Source organism: Calonectris borealis, chromosome 9 (assembly GCF_964195595.1).
Source record: "Calonectris borealis chromosome 9, bCalBor7.hap1.2, whole genome shotgun sequence".
Classification (NCBI taxonomy): domain Eukaryota; kingdom Metazoa; phylum Chordata; class Aves; order Procellariiformes; family Procellariidae; genus Calonectris; species Calonectris borealis.
This window is the reverse complement of record NC_134320.1, coordinates 2,251,967-2,272,328: the sequence shown is the minus strand read 5'-3', so window position 1 is coordinate 2,272,328 and position 20,362 is coordinate 2,251,967. Positions and strand designations below refer to the sequence as shown.

Sequence of the window (20,362 nt, the reverse complement as noted above, 5' to 3'; positions counted from 1 at the left end):
TCTCCTCGCTAGGATTATGATAAATGGATTGTATGGCTCTGGCTGAGCTCGTCCAACACCACGTACCCGTGCTGGGTCAAGTGTGAAAACCGAGGGGAGATGCTGGCACTGGGTCTCCTCTGCGTGGTCTGCAGGGAGGAGCAACTGTTGGTAAATGGGACTTGGTCCTTATGGTCCACGCTTCACACCGCCTCACCAACTTTTTTAGCCTGTGTTAGGCGTGGGGCTCGGTGGAGGGGTTTTTGTCTGTGCTTTTCTCTTGCCTGACATGCCGTGTTTGCCGTGCACGTGCATATGCACATATGCTTGCAAAAATTTAAGCAGGTATTTTATTGGGCGCTTTCAGGCACATCAACCAGCATATTTCAATTTACTGTATCCTGGTATGGATAGTGTTTGTGGCTGGTAATTAGAGCGTTTCATCCCGCAGTCACAGCAGGCAGCAGTTTATTGATAAAGTTGTTATATAGTTGCTGAGCAAACACCCCCAAATCTGAGCTTCATTAAGTTATCGCCTGCCCTGCTGCGATGCATCTTCATTGCGCGCTGAAATCCATGCCATTGACGGGAGATCCCGGAGGAGGTCCGGGGCTGTGCTGTGCGGCCGCAGCTTAATGCATCCCCTCACAAATTGACACAGCGCTCTCGTCCTTGGCTGATATATATAAACTCTTTCCCTTTCCAACCGAAAGCGGGTTTTTTTTGGCCACTGCAGATCTTCTTGTGCTGGCTGGTGGCCGTGGGTGGTGGTGTCATGGCTGAGATGTCTTTGCAGAGCAGGCACGGCTGCTCCTCTCCCCCAAGAGGTTCATCCAGACCTCAAAGCATCGCCCGTTTCCTTTAAAATACAGGCAGAAGATGTTTCGTGTTGACTTGTTCTGTTGTTGTTTAGAGCATCCTCTCCCTTCTTGACTGGGTTTGTTATTCGGCGGGTAATCCTTCATAACGAACCCGCGGGAGATTGATGGGGAGAGCTCGTTATGCACTTCCAGAGCAGTTTCACCATCATTCTGTAGTGGCAAAATGCACCATTAAAGGCAGAGAGCCATGGGAATGATGGGACGTAATTAGTTGTTGCTGTAATATTTTTGATTGAAAGTGTATAGATACTGTAAGCGGTTCTTTCGGAAGCTGGAGCTCTCAGGCAACTGTTAAGAAGAGCAGCGCTTATCAAAGGGGAGAGGCTGATCCTGCTCTTACCCTGCCCGCCTCTCCAGCACCGTAATTAAACCATCTGGGAGATGTCTCGGTGTTCGCGCCACGCAGCCGCTGGCTCCTTCACAGCACGAGGGGCGAGCAGCAGCGCTCCCTCCCAATTAGGAGCAGGAACCAGATGGGGAGTCCTGCTGCAGAAGAGACTTTTTGGGTGGGATGTGCGCCCAGCAGCTCGCCGCCTCGGTCTCTGCGGCAGAGCTGCACGGATCTTGTGTTCCTGCTTTTTCCCGGCTTAGTCTGAAGTTCAGGATATATTGAAACCTTGCACGGACGCACTTGGATCGTGTCTGTGGGATGTTGTGGTCAGAAGCATGGTGACGGAGAGCAACCCGGAATTACTCAGGCAACCTCCTGGTGTGTGCTTGAACCCCTTCATCTATGGGGAATAGTGAGAATTAAATTCAAATTATTCCACTGGCACCTGTGGGACTTTCTTTCCATTGACATTGAGAGGCGTGATGCAAACCACGAGCGTGTAGGCAGTGGTGATGAAAGCCGTGATGCAATCTGCGCTCGACTTGAAGTCACGATAACCACGGGAAGGCAGAGCTTGCGGCATCATAGCAGTTAATGTTATTTACCACTAGTCTTTGTAATAAAGCGTCTTGGCTCTGTTTCTCTATTGTTCCCTTTCCCTGGTAATGTCACCAAACTTGGACAGAAGCTTCCCAAGCTGTGCGTTTGCCTTGGGCTGATTTTGCTGAAGCTCTCGGGAGAGAAAGAGGGGGTAGAAAGAAAGCTTGGCATTTATGAGCATGAAATAGAGGGGAAGATACGGCGCTTTGCTTATGGAAAAACGTCTTGCTGTTGTTCCCCTTCAGAAAGCCACACTATGGGGCTGGGACTGCCCAGGGGACGTGCCCTGGGGCTGGACTGTGCACTGACCCCATCGGCGCTTGCTCAGGCTCTCTTTGTGCTCTGTGAGGGCACATCGGGATGAGTCTCCGAAGATCCCACCCGCGGAGCATCCTCTGCCCCTCCGGACCCCGGACCTGAGCCCTGCGGCCCTGCCCCTCGCTCTATGGCTGCCCTCCCGTCTCCCCTCTCCCTCCGAAGTTCAGCTATCGACACGCACCTCTCCGCTCCCCACGCATCTCGGGGGGCTTATTTCCAGCAGCTGGCATCCTTTCCAAATCTCCCTCTACCCATCTGTTGTTATCAAGCCTCCTCTCTCCTTATTTTGCTTAATTTCTATCTTTTTCCTCTTGGTTGTCTTAGACATGCCTGCGTCTCTTTGCATATGCCCAAGCATTTGCTTTCGAGTGCCTTAGGCTGGTTCCTGCCGTTATCTTCTTGCAGGAGCGAGAGCTGCTGCTGCTTCTTCCTCTTGGGAGAAGGACCACGTCCCTGGGGCATCTATTGAGGAGTGCAGCACTCATAGAAGCTTCTTCGTGGCCTCCCTGAGCAGAAAATTCGTCATTGTATCTCTTTCTTTCCAGATGACAACCTCGAAACGCGATCAAGTTGGGTTGGCCTCCTTGCCTCCATCTCTCTCTGCCCGTAGCCAGACCCTGCTCCCTGGCAGGGAGAAGTCACACCTTCTCATGGCGTGATCGGCAGGAGCCCGCCACGCTGGGGAGGTCTGAAATACGGGTTTCAGGCTGGGGATTTCAGGAAATAAGTTCCACCTTGTGTTGGGTAGTTCAGAAAGGTTTTTCTGGAAGAGGCTTAAATCCTATCGGGAAGGGTGGTTGGTAAGATGGCATCACCTGGTGTGAAATGAAGGCTTCCGCAGCAGATCCTGCACTGCCCTGCTCCGCGCCTGACTACTCTCGTCCCAAATAACTCATTTTTCCCCTGCCTCTTGAATGGTGCCAGCCCACCCTTCGCTCCTCTGAGGTGCAGCTTATCCCGCTACAGGCATCGGCTCCGGCCGCATCTCGCACCCATTTGCCTGCGAGGGTGCGGGGAGCCCGGGACGGCAGCGAGTCCTCCCCGCCTGGATCGTGCGAGTGCCATCACAGATGGATGCGCTGCTCAGCGGCGAGGATGCTGGTGCATTCTAATTGCTGGCATCTTTACTCGTTACGAGTGTAATTGTGAGTAGACGTTTGTTTTTGTATTGATAATTAGGGACTGGAACAGATGGCGAAGGCTTAGTTTAAAGTAATGTGTCCATTAAAGAAAATCTACTGTATACAGCTGAAGATTCTTCACTCTAAGAGAGCTCGGCTTGCTGTAGCAGAGCTCGTCTTGTCCCTAACGAGGGCTTCAGCCATTACAGCCTGGTCAGCTGCCTTCGGTGGAGGCTCAGGTCCAGAAGACTCCTCCAAGCGAGTGTGTCGAGCTCCCTCCTGGGCAGAGCATCCCCCGGGCACCCGCCGTGCCCACGTGCCGGCGGTCAGGCGTGGAAGGAGTTGCCGGAGGAGCGGTGCCTCGAGCAGGCGAGGGGAGGGCAGCACCTCGCCCACGCGTGCCTGCTGGGCGCTGAGCCCGTCCGCTGGCGCGGTGGAGGGACGGGCGCTGGCTGGTGCAGGTGGACAGGCGGCACGTGGTTCACTTGACATGGCTAACGATGCTGTGCTAGACGTAGGAGGCACGGGGAGATGATGTCCCCCTGCACTGACACCCTGGGGGGCTGCCCAGACTGGGGGGATGAGCGCACCTCTCCCAGCAGGACCCCCCCTGCCCCAGGCAGGGCCCTTGTTAATTAACACCCAGTGCCAAATAACGAGGGCTGGTCCTTGCAGCAGGACGAGGCAGGCAAAGAGGAGCGCGGGAGGAGAGGTGCGAGGTGTCCCTGTGGCTTCTCCGCTGATTAATGATGCTCAGGCGCTGATCCACGATAATGCCCTCGTCAGCAGGCGGAGCAAAGGGGTTTCACTGCCTGTCCCTCCTCTGCCTGCTCCCAAGCGATGGATGGCCGGGGGGTGATCCCCGTGTCCCCCCACCAGCAGCAGTGTTTTGCCGCAGAGAGATGGAGACGTGAGCGCTGGGTGTCCCCCCCCTCTCTGCCAGATCTTGGGGCAAGGGGCACCGGCGTCTGCAAACCCCTTGCTGAAGGAGGGGGCTGGGCAGAGCCTTAGCCCCGAGCTGCCTGGCCATAAAGGTCCCTGCGGGGTTTCCCCCGGGGTCACAGCGTCACTCGTAGATCCCAGAGAAGGAAGTAAAGCCCAAGATTTCCTCCAAGAGGAAATAGCAGAAGTCAATGGGCCAGTACCTCTGCAGCCACGGGGTTTGGGTGAGCTCAGCAGGAATTTGAACTGAAAGGGGGGGATTTAACAATTTTATTTTATTTACAAAAAAAAAAACCCAACCAAGCTATTTTGCCAGGTTATGTATTGTGTATGGCAGCGTCCTTGAGAGTCAGGGCAGGATCTGGAGATGGTCTGTAGAGGGTCAGGCTTTTAGCGGTGGCTCGCAGCCCTCTTTTTCCTTTGGTTTGCAAATTACTTCAGAAACATGGAGCTGTTGAAGTGCAAGTTCTGCATAGGTGGTGGAAACTTTGCGAGCGCGACCTCCCTGGCCACAGGCCATGCAGTCCCCTTAGGACTCCGGAAACCTCCAAAGTGAAAGCTTCTCTGTGGTTCTTTTCAATTGATTCATTTATTTCTCTATTTATTTAGTTATTTTGAAGTCTCCTGCTTCAGGAGCTGCTGCGTGCCGTGCCAGCGTTGCTGCTGTGCCTTCCTGCTTTCCTTCCAAAATGTGGAGCCTTTGGGGAGGAACAGAACAGGAGGGAAGGGGTGAGATTTTGGGAGGGAGCCGCTGGGAGGGATCCTGGTGGATGCCACCTCGGAGCAGGGCCGGTCCTCGTGTGCTACCGTCCCGCACCGTGGCTGTACTTTATCAAAAGTACATTCCTCTGTCATCGCCCCACTGGAAAAAAAACAAACGCCCGGGGAAGGAAGCTGTAAGTGCGTGCAGCAGGAAGGGAGATGATGGACTGAAAATCTTTTCTGAATAAACCCTTGCAAGAAGTGCCTTTCCTGTAATTGAGCGTGTCCTTATTTACCACAGAGGGTGGGTGAGCCGGGTCCGGGTCCCAGCCCGGCCACGTTCCCTGTGTCACTCTTGGCTCTGCTGCCTCAGTTTCCCCTGCGTGGCACAAGGGCACCCCGTTTGCTGCGGGGAAAAACACCAAGCATTTTAGGGGCTTTCAGAGCATCCTCCCCACCCCACGTAGCCCTGCCGGGAGGAGGGACTGGGAGATGTTTGCACGGCCTTTCGCTTCCACCTTCGCATGGATTTATGCATGTCTGCCTGCTTATCTGAAGGGCCGTAGCGAGGATTAATGACGGCTTAACGAGGCGCGGGGCTGTTTGCGAGGGAGGGAAGGCTCGGTGGCAGTGGGAAGGCAGAGGGCGGTAGGAGCAGAAACTCGCTGGAGGTCTGGAGCACGAGCTCCAGCCCCGTTCGGGGCCAGGGAGGAGTTGCAGGTGGGATGTGTTGTTTCCAGCTGGCTTCTGCCAACAGACAGGGGCTGAACCTGCAGACGGAGACATGCTGCAGGGGCATGCAGGCCACCACGCTTTGCTGTTCCCTGCATGGACCGGGGATGAAATGTCTCCTCTCCGAGGGCGCTGTGAGCAGGAACGGGCTGGCACCGTGCAAAGCACCATGCAAAGCATGGGTGCAACGGGCTGTGGGCTTTGAAGCCCCCCCCCAGCAGTGCCACAGCAGCATCCTGGGACCTACTGGGGTGCAGAAGCTTTGCAAGCTCCCCAAGTGCCTTTTTGCTCCATCTCTGGGGGGGTTGCCTTGCTCTCCCTCCCTCTGTGGCCCTGCTCACCTCTCTGGGAGCCAGGCCGGGTTGGCAGCTCCGGCGTGGATTTTGGGAGAGGGAGCGTTTATCACTCGTGGCAGGGTGGGGAGTTCCCGGTCACGCTTCTCCGGCTTCCTATCCCGGAGCAGCCGGCAAAGGGAGGGGTGGGAAGATTAATAGGAGTCTTGTTTCCTGCTTGTGATTGCTGGAGCAGGCGCAGAGAGATTAAAAGCAGCAGTCTGGCGGCAGTTCATATTCCTAGGCTGATTTTTATTTCCTGACCTTTATTTCTCTGGTTGCACCCGTTTTCCTGGTGCTGCAAAGCTGCCGTGAGTACCTGGGACCACGGAGGGAGGGGGGGATGCTCAGCTATGCCAGCCGGCGCATCTCCTCCTCCCATTTGGTCGAGACACAGGAATTGAGGAAATTAATCTGCATGTCTGCTTGCTACAAACAAATAAATAAAACCTGGAGGATTTTTCCCATCTGTTTCTATACGTTGTTGCTCTCACTATTATTCTTGTTGTGTTTTGTTGTTGTGGTTTTTTTAAAGAATAAAAGTAAGGAAAAGTCAGCTGTATAACAGCTTTTAAATATTTCCCACCAAATCCTCCATCACAAGGCCCCCAGCAGAGGAACACCACTCCAACGACGTGATTTTTATTTGCATATTTGAAATCACTGTGACAAATAATAACTCTGTGCAACGACAACTCAGGGCACCAGACAGATGTAGTGCATAAAAGGGGACGTCTAGTGCTGCAGAGCGAAGCAAGTAGCTGCAAGCAAGTTGGAGGGGACCCGCCGAAATGCCTGTACGGAGGCGCTGGGGGAGAGGGTGGGCTCTGCCCACGGTGGGAGACTTTGCCCCCAGCCTCTTGCTGCAGGGAGTTAATGCAAACTCGCTGCTTGGGTTTAGACAGGGTTTTGTAGGTGCATGTAATGACTCCACAAAACGCAGCATCCTTCTTAACTTTTAAAATTTTCTTTAGTTGGTAACGTAATTTTTCTTTTCTAGGCTTGGGAGGGTCAGAGATGGCAGCGTGGGCTGGGTTCCGGCCGTGACTCTTTGCAAAGAGTCTTGTCCTGCACCGTTTGCTCCGGAGTGAAGCTGCCTTTAGTTCATTAGATGTATTAGGGCACCTGCTGCTTTATTTCTGAGCAGCTCCAAGGGTCAGATGCACGCTCCGTGAAAGCAACTGAATGTTTTTCTGTGGCTCTGTGCTCAAAACGTCATTGAAAACTTCGGGAGTAACTCGTTTGCTTTCCTTTTCTTGTGTTTCCTCAGAAACTTTGATGGATACGCGGACGGCGACGGCCGAGCTGGGCTGGACCGCCAACCCTCCATCGGGGGTAAGTGCCACTCGTCCAGCTGATCCTTAGGCGATCTCGTGGCGTTCACGCTATTTATCTTAAAACGCTGGTGGGGAGCCGGGGAGGTCGCAGTGGGAGCGGCGGTGCCCCATCGGGCTGGCGTGGGGCGGCCAGGGCATTGCTGTGCTGAGCTGCACGGCTGGTCCAGCGCTGAGCGTCCCTTCCCTGAACCGGTGCTGGGGTCTCGGCAAAGATGGAGCTTTTCTCCATCCCCATGCTCTCCCCTCCCCTGCCTGTCCTCCTCCCAGGTGAAGGGTCCGGCCCCATCACCGCTCTCCATCCCCCCCGCTCGCGCCTTCCCTCTCCCTGTGCCAAAAGGCTTGTAATTAGGAAACATTAGCAGGCTCAAAACAGCTTTCATACCTGGAACATCATCTGTAATTGCACTCGGCAGTGCTCTTCCTTGGCTATTAATGTCACTTTTATGAAGTAATGAGGAACAAAACACCCTGAGGCACTTAAAACATCTTTTTTATATAATACGAGCCTTTGAGGAATGGAAGCATAAAATAACCTGACTCACATTCCCCTGGCAGAGAAAGTGAGAGATGGAGCCGGGGGGGGAGAAGAGCGGCGGTGGGTGCGGGTGTGAGTTGATGGATGGGCATCCCGGTGGGACAGGCAGGCGGTCGGGCAGGGCGGGTACAGCAGCGGGGTCCATCCCCGCGGCCTCCAGGACGTGGCACTGAGGGGGAAGGGATGCCAGCCTGCATCTCTGTTAGGGTGTGACTGGCTTGGCCAGGTCTTCAAAAGAAATGAGGTTGCACGCCGTCACCAAAGCTGAACTACACGTGCAGTGGGCACAAAATCCTCTCCAGGCGTGTCAGAGGCCCTTGAAACATGGGGCTTTGCCACTGAATTGCTTTGGAAAAAAGCTGGGCCCAGATAAATTGCTGGCAAAATGCAGGGGGGCTGTGCACAGGTGATAGAAGCGGGATATAAATAGCTGCCTGCAGCTGCTATCGCTGAAAGCCCACGCAAGGCAGGCGGGGAGCTTGCGCTGTAAGGCATGGTGGTCTCGCCCTCTGCGGAGCAGCAGAGCGAAGCCTCTCCCCAGCCCACATCCCCGCATCACTCCGTGCGCATCCCTGCATCCGTCCAACTCTCGCTCCTCTGAGAGTTACTGGTGAGTCTTCTCCTTTATAGGAGTGTATGTTAATCTTCCACAAAGTATTTTAAAATTCCAAGCCCTTTGTTTAAAAGATATAAGGTCGGTCTGTGATGTGTGTTGAAAAGTGCGACTTTCTTTATGAAGTTCTCTTGCTCATGGACTGGGCTTTTCTTTGTAGCATCAGGTGCTTTGCTGGGTGGATATGGAGCATCTTAAGGTGTATTTTGGACTCCTGGAGTGAACCCCCCCTGTGGGTATCACGTCCCAGCTGAGGCAGGGTTTGGAGTAGGTTGAAGATAAGCAATGCCTTCCAGGCATGCAGTAGTCTTTATGAGCTGCCAGATTACAGCACTGACTTGTAGGGTTTGTCCCATTTAATGGTTCACAACAAATATTTGAGGGCAGATTTGTGCCGCTTCTTGGCTTGACTGGCGGTAATGGCCAGTATTTGGGTGAGGCTCGTCCAGAGTGCGGGTGCCAGAGAGCGTTTGCAGACTGTGACCCATCCAAGCAGCCTGGCGTAGAGATGCTAAGATACACGTGGGGATTTCTGCGTGTGTTGGAGTCAACGAAGACCCCAAATTTAGTTGGTCTTTTCTTGTTTTTAGTCTTCAGTTCTCAAAGGCAGCCACCCTAGGGCCGTGCTATTTCTTTTTCATTCCAGACTGCTGAAATCCGGGGTAAGAAACCAAAAGCTTCCCTTCTGCCCTGCCTTCCTCCATCCAAAAAATGAGAGTGCACTGGCAGCCTTGCTTTGGGGCTTAACAACAAGCCATAGCATCGCAGGAACGAGCGAAGAAGAGAGGAACCAGAGAGGGAAGCAAAGAAACAAAAGGGAGAAGAGCAGCAGCTGTCTATAAATGGGACCTTCCTGCTCCTTGGGGCAGGAGGGAGGAGACGGGAGGATGGGAGAGCAGCTCCTGGCTGCTGCTGGGTCGTCAGCTCCTTCTCCCCGGCTCTTCTATCTCTCTTGGGGCTGGAGGTACAGGGATTTGATGAGCCACCTCTCCTGACCCTGGGATTGCCATCGGCATGGGCTCTGTGCAGGCTTGGGGTCCCTTTGGGTGGTGGCATCCCCCCGTGGCGTGCTGAGCTCCGAGAGTGACTGTTCACCCTGGCTCACAGATGTGCCCCGGGGCTGTTGACGTTAATGCCGGGGCACGGATGCCAGCCGGGCAGCAGGGGCTGTGGTCCCCGCGGACTGGCTGCAGCGGCACATGGGCTCTCCTTTTGCTCTCCCCCATGGACGTGCTTTAAATCTCAGCGGAGATGGAGAAGAATGTTGTCTTAATGCCCAGCTCCCTGTGAATTATTTAGTGGGATCTTGTCAAAATGATGCATTTGTTGCTGTTAAAGCATTGGTGGCAGTAGCCACTGGCACCTTGGGTCTTTCCAGCCATGGGGACCTGCTGCTCTTCAGTGCCCGGTTGCAGGAGCACTCAACCCAAGGGAGCATCATGAGGGTTTTCCAAGTGGCATTTCACGTCGTTCCCAGCTGCGGGCAGCCCTGCGTGCTGGGCGCCTGAAGCACGGCAGGGTCCACTGGGAGGTTTTGGCTCTGAGTTTTGAGGCTCTGTTGCAATCTCTCCCAAAAAAAGCAGCAAAGCACAGGGGATGCTCGGTGGAAGGAGCTGGCGAGAGAGCTGGCTTCCTGATGGGCACCGTGAATAAAAGGATAGCGGGTCAGCTCCCCTCCCCTGCACCCGGCCGGGGTGAAGAAGAGGATTCCTGCAGCAAAGACAGCGGAGCAGTGGGGCCGATGTTATGCTGGCGGGCGAACGCTGGAAGAGAGCTCGTTGTCTGGCGTTAATTGGATGACAGGGCTGTAATGCAAAGCCCAGGTGGGAATGGGAAACAATGCCAACCCCCTCGGTCGGGGAGGACCTTGCAGCTTTCTCGTGTGAAAAGGTGTCTGGTAATGAAAGGGCATTGAATCCGCACGTCTTGTCCAGGGTGGAGAGGGGTTTTTGCAGTGCTTTTGCGACGTGGGATGAGAAGGGAGAGCGCTCGGCTGGATGTGTGAGGTTTTATTGCTGGTTTGGTAAACACTGCTTAACAACAACGTGCAACCTTGAGCTGTGATCTTTGCTTAAACTTAGCGGAGCTGAGTAGGTGGACCCGGGAGCAAACATTCTGCTGTGCTTGTTGGCAGCGTGTAGAGGATCCTGCTTTGAAAACAAAATAAAAACCTGCGGTTTTTTACATCAGGGCTGTGGTTTACAAGGGGGAAGCTTGGGGAGCAGGTGAGGAACGTGGTTGTTTAATGGAAGAGGGCAAAATCTGTAAGGTTGCAGGTTGGTCGTGGTGCATCAGCTCTTCGGGAAGACTCAACGTGACGGGGCAGGTTGGCATCACCCGTCTGCCGTTGTGCCCCCATGTAAGCACAAACGTGCGTGAGTGCTGCTATAGCATCGCTCCTGGAAATTATGCATGATATTCAGAGTGCTGCTTAAAGATTGCCATATGAATAATGCTGTTATGAGGAGACTGTAAACATGGATTAGTTAAAATGAATGGATTATGAGGTTGTAAATCTGTCTGTAGGACTCTAATGCCATCATAGACTATTCACAGTTTGCCGCTGTCCCTTAATTGAAATTGTAGCCTGGATTATATTAATGCCCTTCTATAAATCGAATTGCAAATCTATATTCTCTCTCTCCGCGGCGGTAATGTTTTATTTAGTTAGTTTTCTTTGCCGGGGGAAATGATCCCATTGTGCCGAGAGCCTGGGGTCAGGCTCACTCTCCAGCCCACGTGCTGGCTCGGGCTTTAATGAAGCCGTAGCCTTGTATGCTGCTTTCCCTCCTGCCTTCGGGTGCCTGGACCATCTTTCTTCCCTTTTTTACGTCCTCTCCAGGGCAGCTAAGGTGATTGCCCGCATGGAAAAGATGTTTTAGCATCAGCTGGGAGCAATGGGGAGAGGGAGCAGGCATGCGTGGGCAGGGGCAAGAGGGGGAGGATTTCTGCTGGTGCTGACCCAGGTGGTGTTTCTGCAGATGCATCACATCATGTGTCCATGACCATGTTCCTGCCCCACTTTGGGGCTTTGGGATCCTCCTTCCAGCCCAGCCCTGCCCTGTGCAGGGTGAGCGGCACCTCTGCAGCTCGTGGGCCGCTGCTGGTCCCTCTGCCACCCTCTCATGGCCCCTTTCCCTTCTCCTTTCTGCAGTGGGAAGAAGTCAGTGGCTACGACGAAAACCTCAACACCATCCGTACGTACCAGGTGTGCAACGTCTTCGAGCCCAACCAGAACAACTGGCTCCTCACTACGTTCATCAACCGGCGTGGAGCTCACCGCATCTACACCGAGATGCGCTTCACTGTGCGGGACTGCAGCAGCCTCCCCAACGTTCCCGGCTCCTGCAAGGAGACCTTCAACCTCTACTACTACGAGACGGACTCTGTCATTGCCACCAAGAAGTCCGCCTTCTGGACGGAGGCACCCTACCTCAAAGTGGACACCATTGCTGCTGACGAGAGCTTCTCCCAGGTGGACTTTGGTGGCAGGTTGATGAAGGTGAACACAGAAGTGAGAAGTTTTGGGCCCCTGACCCGCAATGGCTTTTACCTGGCTTTCCAGGACTATGGGGCTTGTATGTCTCTGCTGTCCGTCAGGGTCTTCTTCAAGAAGTGCCCCAGCGTGGTGCAGAACTTCGCCATCTTCCCGGAGACGATGACAGGAGCGGAGAGCACCTCTCTAGTGACTGCCCGTGGCACCTGCATCCCCAACGCCGAGGAGGTGGACGTGCCCATCAAACTGTACTGCAACGGGGACGGGGAGTGGATGGTCCCCATCGGCCGCTGTACGTGCAAGGCTGGTTACGAGCCGGAGAACAACGTGGCTTGCAAAGGTAAGGTTGGCTTTGGATAACAAGGCGCTTTTATTGTTTTTAAGCTTTGCTTAAGAAAATGTTCGTCCCCGAACAAGCTGTTTTGGGCAACGTCTGTTTTGAAATCGGCTCTGCACCATTTCCCTGCCCTGAAGCGGTTTTGCTCTGGGGACGAGGCAGGGATTTGGGAGCAGTGGTCAACCTGTGGCTTCTCGGTGTGCCCTGGTCAGCGGCCAAACTCGGCGAGCAGCGTGGCGAGGATGCGGGCACCCGTGCAGCTGCCGCCACAAGCCCGCTGGAAGCCGCCTCTGTGATCTGCTGCCTTCAAAGTGCCGCGCCGGCCGGCGCTCGCCGGCTGAGCCCCTTTCATCTGCCTCGTTATTTCCTCAGCAAAGCTGCGGGAGCCGGGCAGCCGCCGTCGGGCCTGACTGCAGCGAAGCCGCTCTGATTCTTGGCATTAATTGGAACTTTTTTGCTGTTTTTTCGGGTTCCCCCAACCACGCCGCCAGCATGCTGCTGCCTGCTGGAGTCCTCCGCAGCACGGGGTTATAAATATGGAAATAGCGCTCGCTGCTTTCTGTCTCCTTTCGCCGTTCTGATGAATATTTCCCAAAGACCGTTGGAGTATTATTTTTTTTTCTGTTAGCTTTACTCGCTGCCCTTTCCTTCTCCCCTCCCAAATTAAGGTATTGTTTTTGTACGCTGCTTGAAAGGAGGGAAGAGGAGAGGGCTTTTTGCGTGAGAAGCTAAGCCCGTTTCATCGGCACTTTCCAAATAGCTTCTAGAAGGTGGGCACCACCAGGTCAAGGAAGGGTTGGGAAGAAGGAGGTCAAAGGCAGGTGTCAAAGTGCTTTAGGGCTGGTTTTGGGAGGGGGTGGTTGGGAGAGGTCTGACTTGGACCTCTTCTGGTGCAGGTGGCAGCACGTGTAGCATCAGGCTTGGCTGTGGTGCTCCTTGGGGTGGCCACCACGGTGTTTCTTCTCCACCTGTAACTCTTGATACATGAAAATGGCAAAGCTGGGATTCAAGCTATGGAGAAACTTGTTCGTTCATTTGCTTTAAACCTGGGAACTTGTGTAGCTTTTCACCGTGAAAAACCACATTGCCACCTGGCCAAGGTGGGGACGGTGGTGCCTTCCCATGCCAGGGCTCTGACAAGCGGGAAACCACCAGAGTCCATGCACTCATGGCTTGCTTTCACATAGAGCAGCATCGCCGATGGATTCCTTTGAGTTTCACGGTTGACACTGTGGTTTTGTTCCCACCAGGAGATGGTCTGTTCCCGTGAGGAGCTGAAGCGCTCCGTTGGAGGGAGGGCTCTTTGCAAACCGGAGCATTTCTGGCAAGACGTTCCTCCGCTATTGAATAAACAAACAGAAAGCGCACATGGTTTTATGGCAAAATGACATTTTCTCGTCATGGGAAAAATAAATACTAATTTCAGCTAAAGGCTGGAATTGGAAAATAATGTCATTTCGCCAGAAATGTAGGAAAACAATGATAATGTAAAACTGCCACAGGCTTTGGTGGGTGTTGATCTTTCTGCCCGCCGCTGGCTAGGGTGGTGGAGAAAGTTGGGGTCTTGAATGCTTCTAACCCGCCGGGAGGAGCGTGTTGCACCTACCCAGCCCTCGCAGTTTGGGGCAGGGCAGAGGATGGAGGACAGCACGACACGAGAGGCATGGGAGCAAACCTGCTCAGGGCGGGCGTTAGACCCATCTCTGTGGCTTTTTTTGTCTCCTTTTCTCGTGCAAACCCCAGAATGGTCATGATGTGTTCATGCCATCAAAGCTGCACCAAGCAGACCCCTGTGCATTGGGAATTTGCTGAGTTTTCTGTGCCGCAGCGCCCGTCTCCAGCCGTGCTCCCACTCAGCGGGCAGGAGGTGGCACATGGCAAAGTTTAGAAATAATTTGTTGGGTTTCTATTTGTCTTTGTGCTTTTGGAGGGGTCGTACTCCCCTGCCTTGTTCACCCACTGGGTTTGCCTCGCAAGGATGCTGCCAGGATTGCATCCCGCCTCCCGGGAGGCACATGCTCCTGACGTCTGCTTCAAAGCCTTTGTCAACCTGAGATAAGCCACTTAACAAGTCTGGAGGAATTGTCACCAAGGGGAAAAAAAAAAAAAAAAAAAATCCCTTGGTATTTTAAGGCTGAGAAAATGGGCTTAATTCCTCAGTGGTGGGAAAAAAATAGGGTTGAATTGTTTAGCTCCCCCAGCCCTCTCTCATCCCTCCCACCCCCTGGGATAGAGGCTGTGCCTATCATGGGGCTATTAGACCGGAGCGGTTTTGAGCTGAGAGCAGAGCTCGGGGCCGCTGAGGGATTTGTTAATACCAGCTTTTATCGGCACTTAGCTGTTCACGAAAGGCACAGGCAGAACACAATCTTCATTGGGGGTATTTCGAGTCCCGAAGAGATTATTGTCATGTTTTAGGGTCAGAGTGATGGAGGGTCATTACCACCACAATGCTAAGATGGGGGTGGGAGGGAGGGAGATTTTCTTTATCTTTATCGATCTGGCCCGTTATTTGTTTCCGTCCTGGCTGGTTTGGATTTGGCACAGGCCTCCTGGCTGGTGCGAAGCCGTGTTGCTCTCAGCTGGGTGATGGCACGCTGTACCCGAAAACCCGGTGGGACTGCCTACCCCATCCTCTTTGGCACGTTGTGCCCGTGAGAGCTGTGGGCCAATGCGAAATGGAGGCTGTTATTGAATCCAAAATGAATAATTCATTTGGTGCGATAGCCCACACTCTGTTCGGGTTGATATTAAATCCATTCGTCTTGCTCTGCCCCGTCCCTCAGCCTTGCTTTATGGCTTCCTTGCGTGGTCAAGGTGCAATGCATCATCGTGCTGGGGAGGAGGTGGGAGGAAAAGCAGGAGCGGGGATCGTTGGGAGGCCGGGGAAATCGTTCGAGACCTTGGATGAGCATGCTGGGTGGATTTCGCTTGTTCTCCTCAGGGAAGATTATTAAACCCTTTCTCTGCTGGTGTTTCACTCTGAAACCTAATGATGGCAGGGTAACCCCTCGCTAGAATGGCAGCAGTTGTGGGTCTCTCAGCTTTTATCCCTTTTGACTCTGAGGATGGGGAACTGAATTTGTGTCTGCTGGAATCACACTGACTTTCTCTCTGACCTTCCCAGTACCTGGTGGTAACTCAGTTGCATGGAGAAGCCAGCAAAGGAAAAAGTCTGGATCTAAATCAGCTTTGTGCCGAATTTTTACTTTGTATTTATAAACCAAGGAAGAAGGGGCGAGAGAGCGGTCCTGCTGCTTCTTGGGCTTGTCTCGCTTTTGTTTTCGCCTCCTGGCAAATTCCTGCCTGTCCTAGCGTGGTTGGGAGCCTCCAAGCTGCTGTGGCTCGGGATAACGAACCGACCTGGCTGCTTGCAACGGCTGGAAATCTGAGCTAGCAGGGATGGCAAAATTAAAAAAAAAAACACCTCACAAAATAAGAACAAAGCTGGGCTGCAATGCCTGTGAAGCAGAGGCCGCTCCTCGAGCATCCTTACTCCCAGGCACCCCTGGCTTTCCACGAGGCAGCCGGTACCCCATCTGCGTCCAGGTCCCCCAGCCCTTCTTCAGCTGCTGACCGATGTGCCGGGCTGCCCCGAGCCTTTGCCAAAGCTGTGTGTGGGTTTATTTTGGCCTTGTTCATCCCTTCGGTTTCTTTGTCTCCTTTCTCCTTTTGTCCTTCCCTCCTGCCTTGTGCGTGGAGGGCTGGATTTGGGAAAGGGGTAGCAGTGGGGACACGTCCCACCAGTTGAATGTCAAGGAGAGAGCAGCCCCGTGCCGGTTCCCCTGTTATCCTCCCCTCCTGCTGAGCAGCCCTGGCAATAATTACTGATTTCCTCCATTTATCCTTCACAGAAGGCTGGAAACAGTAGCAAAGCGCAGGATTTATAAAATGATTTTTTTTTTTAAATAATAATTACGAACATTTTGTAATTAGTAGTAGAATAATTTGCTAACACTTAAAATAAGGGAGACATCAATTTTTCCCAATCAAATTGTTGCTTGTGCTGAGAACTGGGTCTTTTCAGTCTCTTTGTCTGTGCCTTTGCCTGTCTTTTCCCCGTGCCATGGTCCGTCCCAGTGCCCCCGTACCGTGTTGGGGCACCCAGGGGAGGTTTGCTTGGGTGACCAAGGTGATGCTGGTTTTGTCCCGTGGGCAGATGGCAGCAAGGGAGGCCATGGGCTGCCTCGCCGTGTTGCGGGGACACGGGACCCTGCTCCCCCATGCCTTGGGGTGCACCCATCCCAGGGTGCTGCAGCTCCGTGCCCAGCCACCCTGATGCCTGGGTCAGGGTGAGCACGCCAAGCATTGCAGGGGCTGCAGAAAGGCCCTTTTTTTCTTTTTAGCGGTTTTATTTTTCTTTTTTTCTCCATGCTGCTGGTCCATGTAGTTTCTCATGGCTGGGAAGCATCTCTTTTCCAGCCGCTGTGCCGACCCCGTTGCCTCTCGCCTCCCCGCAGCTTTCTCTCTGGCATTTTATTCTGGCTTGCCTGACCCAGGAATGATCCCTTTTTGAATGCTTTCTCTTCTAAAACAAGAGGGGAAAAACAAAGAGATAAAAAGAAAGTACTTGTCCTGCCCGTCTCTCCTGCCTGCCCTTGGATTTGGTTTAGCAGAGCTGTGGCATCCCAGCTCGCTGGGAAGTCCATCCCTCTCCCCATCCCTGGTTTGGTGGCTGCGGGTGTTGCACCGGCTGGTGGCAAGGGTGGCTGGCAGAGGGGTGCTCGGGTGTCCCCCGGGGTGCAATGGCACGCTGGCAGCTGGCCCCGTCCCAGGACAGGGTGCCTGGCGGGGCTGGCAGCATCCCCGAGCGGGGTAGGCACATCGAGGGCTGGGGTGCCCATGGAGATCCCTGCCCGTGATCTTAAATAGTTGGACTTAAAAACCATCAGTGCTTCCTCAAGCTCTTTCCAGAGGACCAGGACAAGGTCAACCAGTTTGTTTCAAAACCTGTCCCTCTCGCTCTGCACCCGCGGACGCACGGCTGATGCACGGCAGGATGTCTGCCCCGCAGCTCGGGTGCGAGGTTGTCTCTGCGGCTGCAGCTGATGCTCGTGATACGTCAGGTGGCTTTGTGGGGAAAATGTTTCTCTGTGGGTTTGGAAGTAGGATTTCAAGCTTTTCTCCTGTTTAGCATCCCAAGGTGGGGTGGCTGGGCAGGGTGCTGGCACGCCGGGGCTGTGGCGGGTCTCCTCCCCGCCGAGCATTGCTGCGCCTCTGCTCCCCCGGGGCTTGGGCGCCTGGCAGGCACTAACTATCAAAAAAGCACATTTTAGACTGAAGTGAGAGCGTCCACGCAGCCGGGGCATCTTCCACCCCTAATGGCAACGGGGGACGTCCGTGGGGTGTTTTATTCCAGGTTTAGTCCAGTCACAAACCTCTGACCTCTCAAAATGGGCATTTTCCTACCTTCCCCCCCCAATATCAAGTTTCCTGCTCCCTCTCCCAGCCTGCATCAGCCCAAGCCGCTCTCCCCGGCTGGGCTGTGCCGGGAAGTGGGAGCTCTCCCAGCTCTTCCCAAATCCGGGGGGTGATGCCGGAGGGATGGAGGGATGCTCCCCTTTGTTGCAGGGGCTTTGCCTTTGCCTGGCAGCCATCTCCCTGCTTCCACCGCTGGGTGGAACAGGCAGCCCAGTTTTACCACGGCCACGCTGCGGAGGAGAAGCGTTTGAATCACTGCGCCTCAAAAAAAAAAAAAAAAGAAAAAAAAAAGAAAAAGAAAAAAGTGTGATTTTTCTTAAATTATGCCTTAATGAAGGCATCCATTAACCCCTGTAATAATTTCGCAAGGAAAATGTCCAGGAAAACCTTGTTAAATTTTTTTTCTAATGAGTGTGATGGGTTTTAATGGGAATCTTAATTAGACATTATTAGCCAAAATGTTCCTCCGGTGGATTGGGGCCCTTTTCTCTCCCCCTGCGCAGGGACGGGGAAGGACCGTGCGTCCCGGCTGCTGCCGGCGGGGAGGCTCAGGTACCGCGGCCACCGCTCTCTGGCTCTGTCCCCCAAACCCCGAGTGGGGGTCTACGAGGTACAGGGTCATCCCTGCCATCCGGCCCCCTCCAAAGGAGAAACGAAGGAGAAACCTGGCAAATGCCGCGGGGGAGGCGTGAGCGGGGGCCGGGCGAGCATCGCAGGGCTGGGCTGCCCCGGCCGGGCGTGCAGCACGTGGCCTCGGGGGGTTGGGGGGCTTCCGAGCTGCCCTGCGTGCCTTTAGTTTTCTGTGTATCGTTGTTTTTTCCTCCTCAAATTGTACCATGGGCCGTTTACCTATTTCCCCCACCATAATGAGAACTTCTGAGTGTTGTATTGATTCCAGTCTTAAAAGAGGAAGAAAAATCCCGTCGAATTTTTTTTTTTCCCCCCCAAGGGTCTTTTCCTGAGCTCTGTGGGGCCATAAATCTGCTTCCACACCCTTGGCTTGTTCATGGTCCATCTAGGAAACTTTCTGCGGTAGCTCAAGTGCTTGGGGAAGCTCATCTTTTTTGGGAATATTGGGGTGCAAGGCTCCGTGTGCGCTTGTGGGAGCTGCCGTGGGCATGGGTCCGTGAGCATCCCTGCGGCGGTGGGGCTGCAAAACCCACCCGGCTTTCCTAACCTCACCCCCTTACACCAGCCCGGGAGAATCGGCTCCCACCCTGCCGCCATCGTGTCAAAGGCCCTTGGCTCTCCGGCGGGAGCAGGGATTGTTCTCCCGGACAATGGGAGAGCCGCGAGGAAGCGCAGGATCCGGCCCGCGTCCGGCGCCCGCATTGTTCCCACCCTTGTTTGCAAACGGCCGGCACCTGGCAAACCCAGTGACTCAGCCCGGGGACTTTTAAAGCCTTTCTGTAACTTTTTCCTTTTTGTTTTGAAAGTCACGAGAGCGCTCTTTTGGGAACGGCTCCAGCCGGTGCTGTTTTGCTGCTGTTTGCTCGCAGGGGTTGGGGGTCTTGCCCGTGGTCGGGCGTACAGCCCATGGCGAGCTCTTCAGGAGCCAGCATCTCTTCCAGCTGACTAGTAAGAATAATTAAAAAGATGATTTTTTTTTTGCCCCAGCTGGCGAGTAATAATAATAATTAAAAAAGGAGTTGTTTTTTACCTCTGATGGCTAGTAATAATAATTAAAAAAAGAAGCTCCCCCCCTCCCCAAGCTATGAAATAACTCATTGGCGCTCCCCTGTGCAGGGCATCCTTTGGGAGCCGTGCCCTGGGGTTGTGGTCGGGCTTTGCAGGTCTCCTGCAATCTCGGCTTTGGGAAACAGGCCTTCGCTGATGACGTTTCAATGAAAGGCGCAAATACAAGCTGTGAAAAAGCCATGGACTAGGTGGAGCGAGTCATGCTGCTGCACCTCGCCCTGCTTTCCCCTGGCCATCAGAGGAGTTTTGCATGGGTTGGACTTGCCGGGTGGGACCTGGGGCACCGCGGGTCCGTGCAGAGGAAGGATGGAGCCCACCAGGGTGGGGGAAAAAGAATACTAATCAGTGCAGATTACTTAAGGTTTTAATTTTCCACCCTCTCTAAACCCCCGCATCTGCTACCTGGATCGTTCTGCGCCCAGACGGTGACAAATGGAGTGGTGCCGTGGGTGTTAGCTCCGAGTGTTTTAAAAGTGGTCATTTGTCACGCCCGGTGTCTTGTATCTCAGAGGATGCGTCGAGAGCAGGAGCGCAGTGATTAAATCAAAGCATCGCTCGCGCACTTAAGCAGGAGGCCTGAGGAGCCATGGGAAAATCCATCCGTCTTCAGCCGGCGCAGCAGACTCGTGGCCAAGAAATGATCCACGCCTCGTCTATCGGAGCATCAAACCAGGCTAAATATTCAGTTGTGGGTGCCTCAAATTAAGATGTGCAAACCCACACGAGGAGGGAATTGATATTCCCCCACCTGGGGCTCCCAGGGGAGCCTTGCCCAGCGAGCAGCAACTGAGAAAATGTAATTAATGGCGTGGGGTGGAACTGCATCGCTTAGTTTTCATGTTAAGCCCAGGACTCACCTGCTTGTATGATATTTATCATATGAAAATGGTTTTTAGGAAGGAGAGAGCTGTGGGCTGCGGGTAGGAGCTGGTCACCTCAATGCTCTCGGCGTGGCCACATCCTGCATGGTCATCACATGCAGGAGCA

At 54.0% G+C, this 20,362-nt stretch overlaps 1 protein-coding gene across 1 annotated transcript in view; it reads left to right on the top strand.

Moving 5' to 3' along the window:
- Positions 1-7,210: 7,210 nt before the first annotated feature.
- Positions 7,211-20,362, top strand: part of EPHB1 (EPH receptor B1) — a 47,716-nt gene continuing 34,564 nt past the window's right edge. Inside the window, exons 1-2 of the mRNA XM_075157878.1 lie at positions 7,211-7,273; positions 11,578-12,259. Of these exons, the coding sequence (XP_075013979.1) occupies positions 7,217-7,273; positions 11,578-12,259 (739 nt within the window). The 5' untranslated portion in view covers positions 7,211-7,216. The remainder of the gene's footprint in view (positions 7,274-11,577; positions 12,260-20,362) is intronic.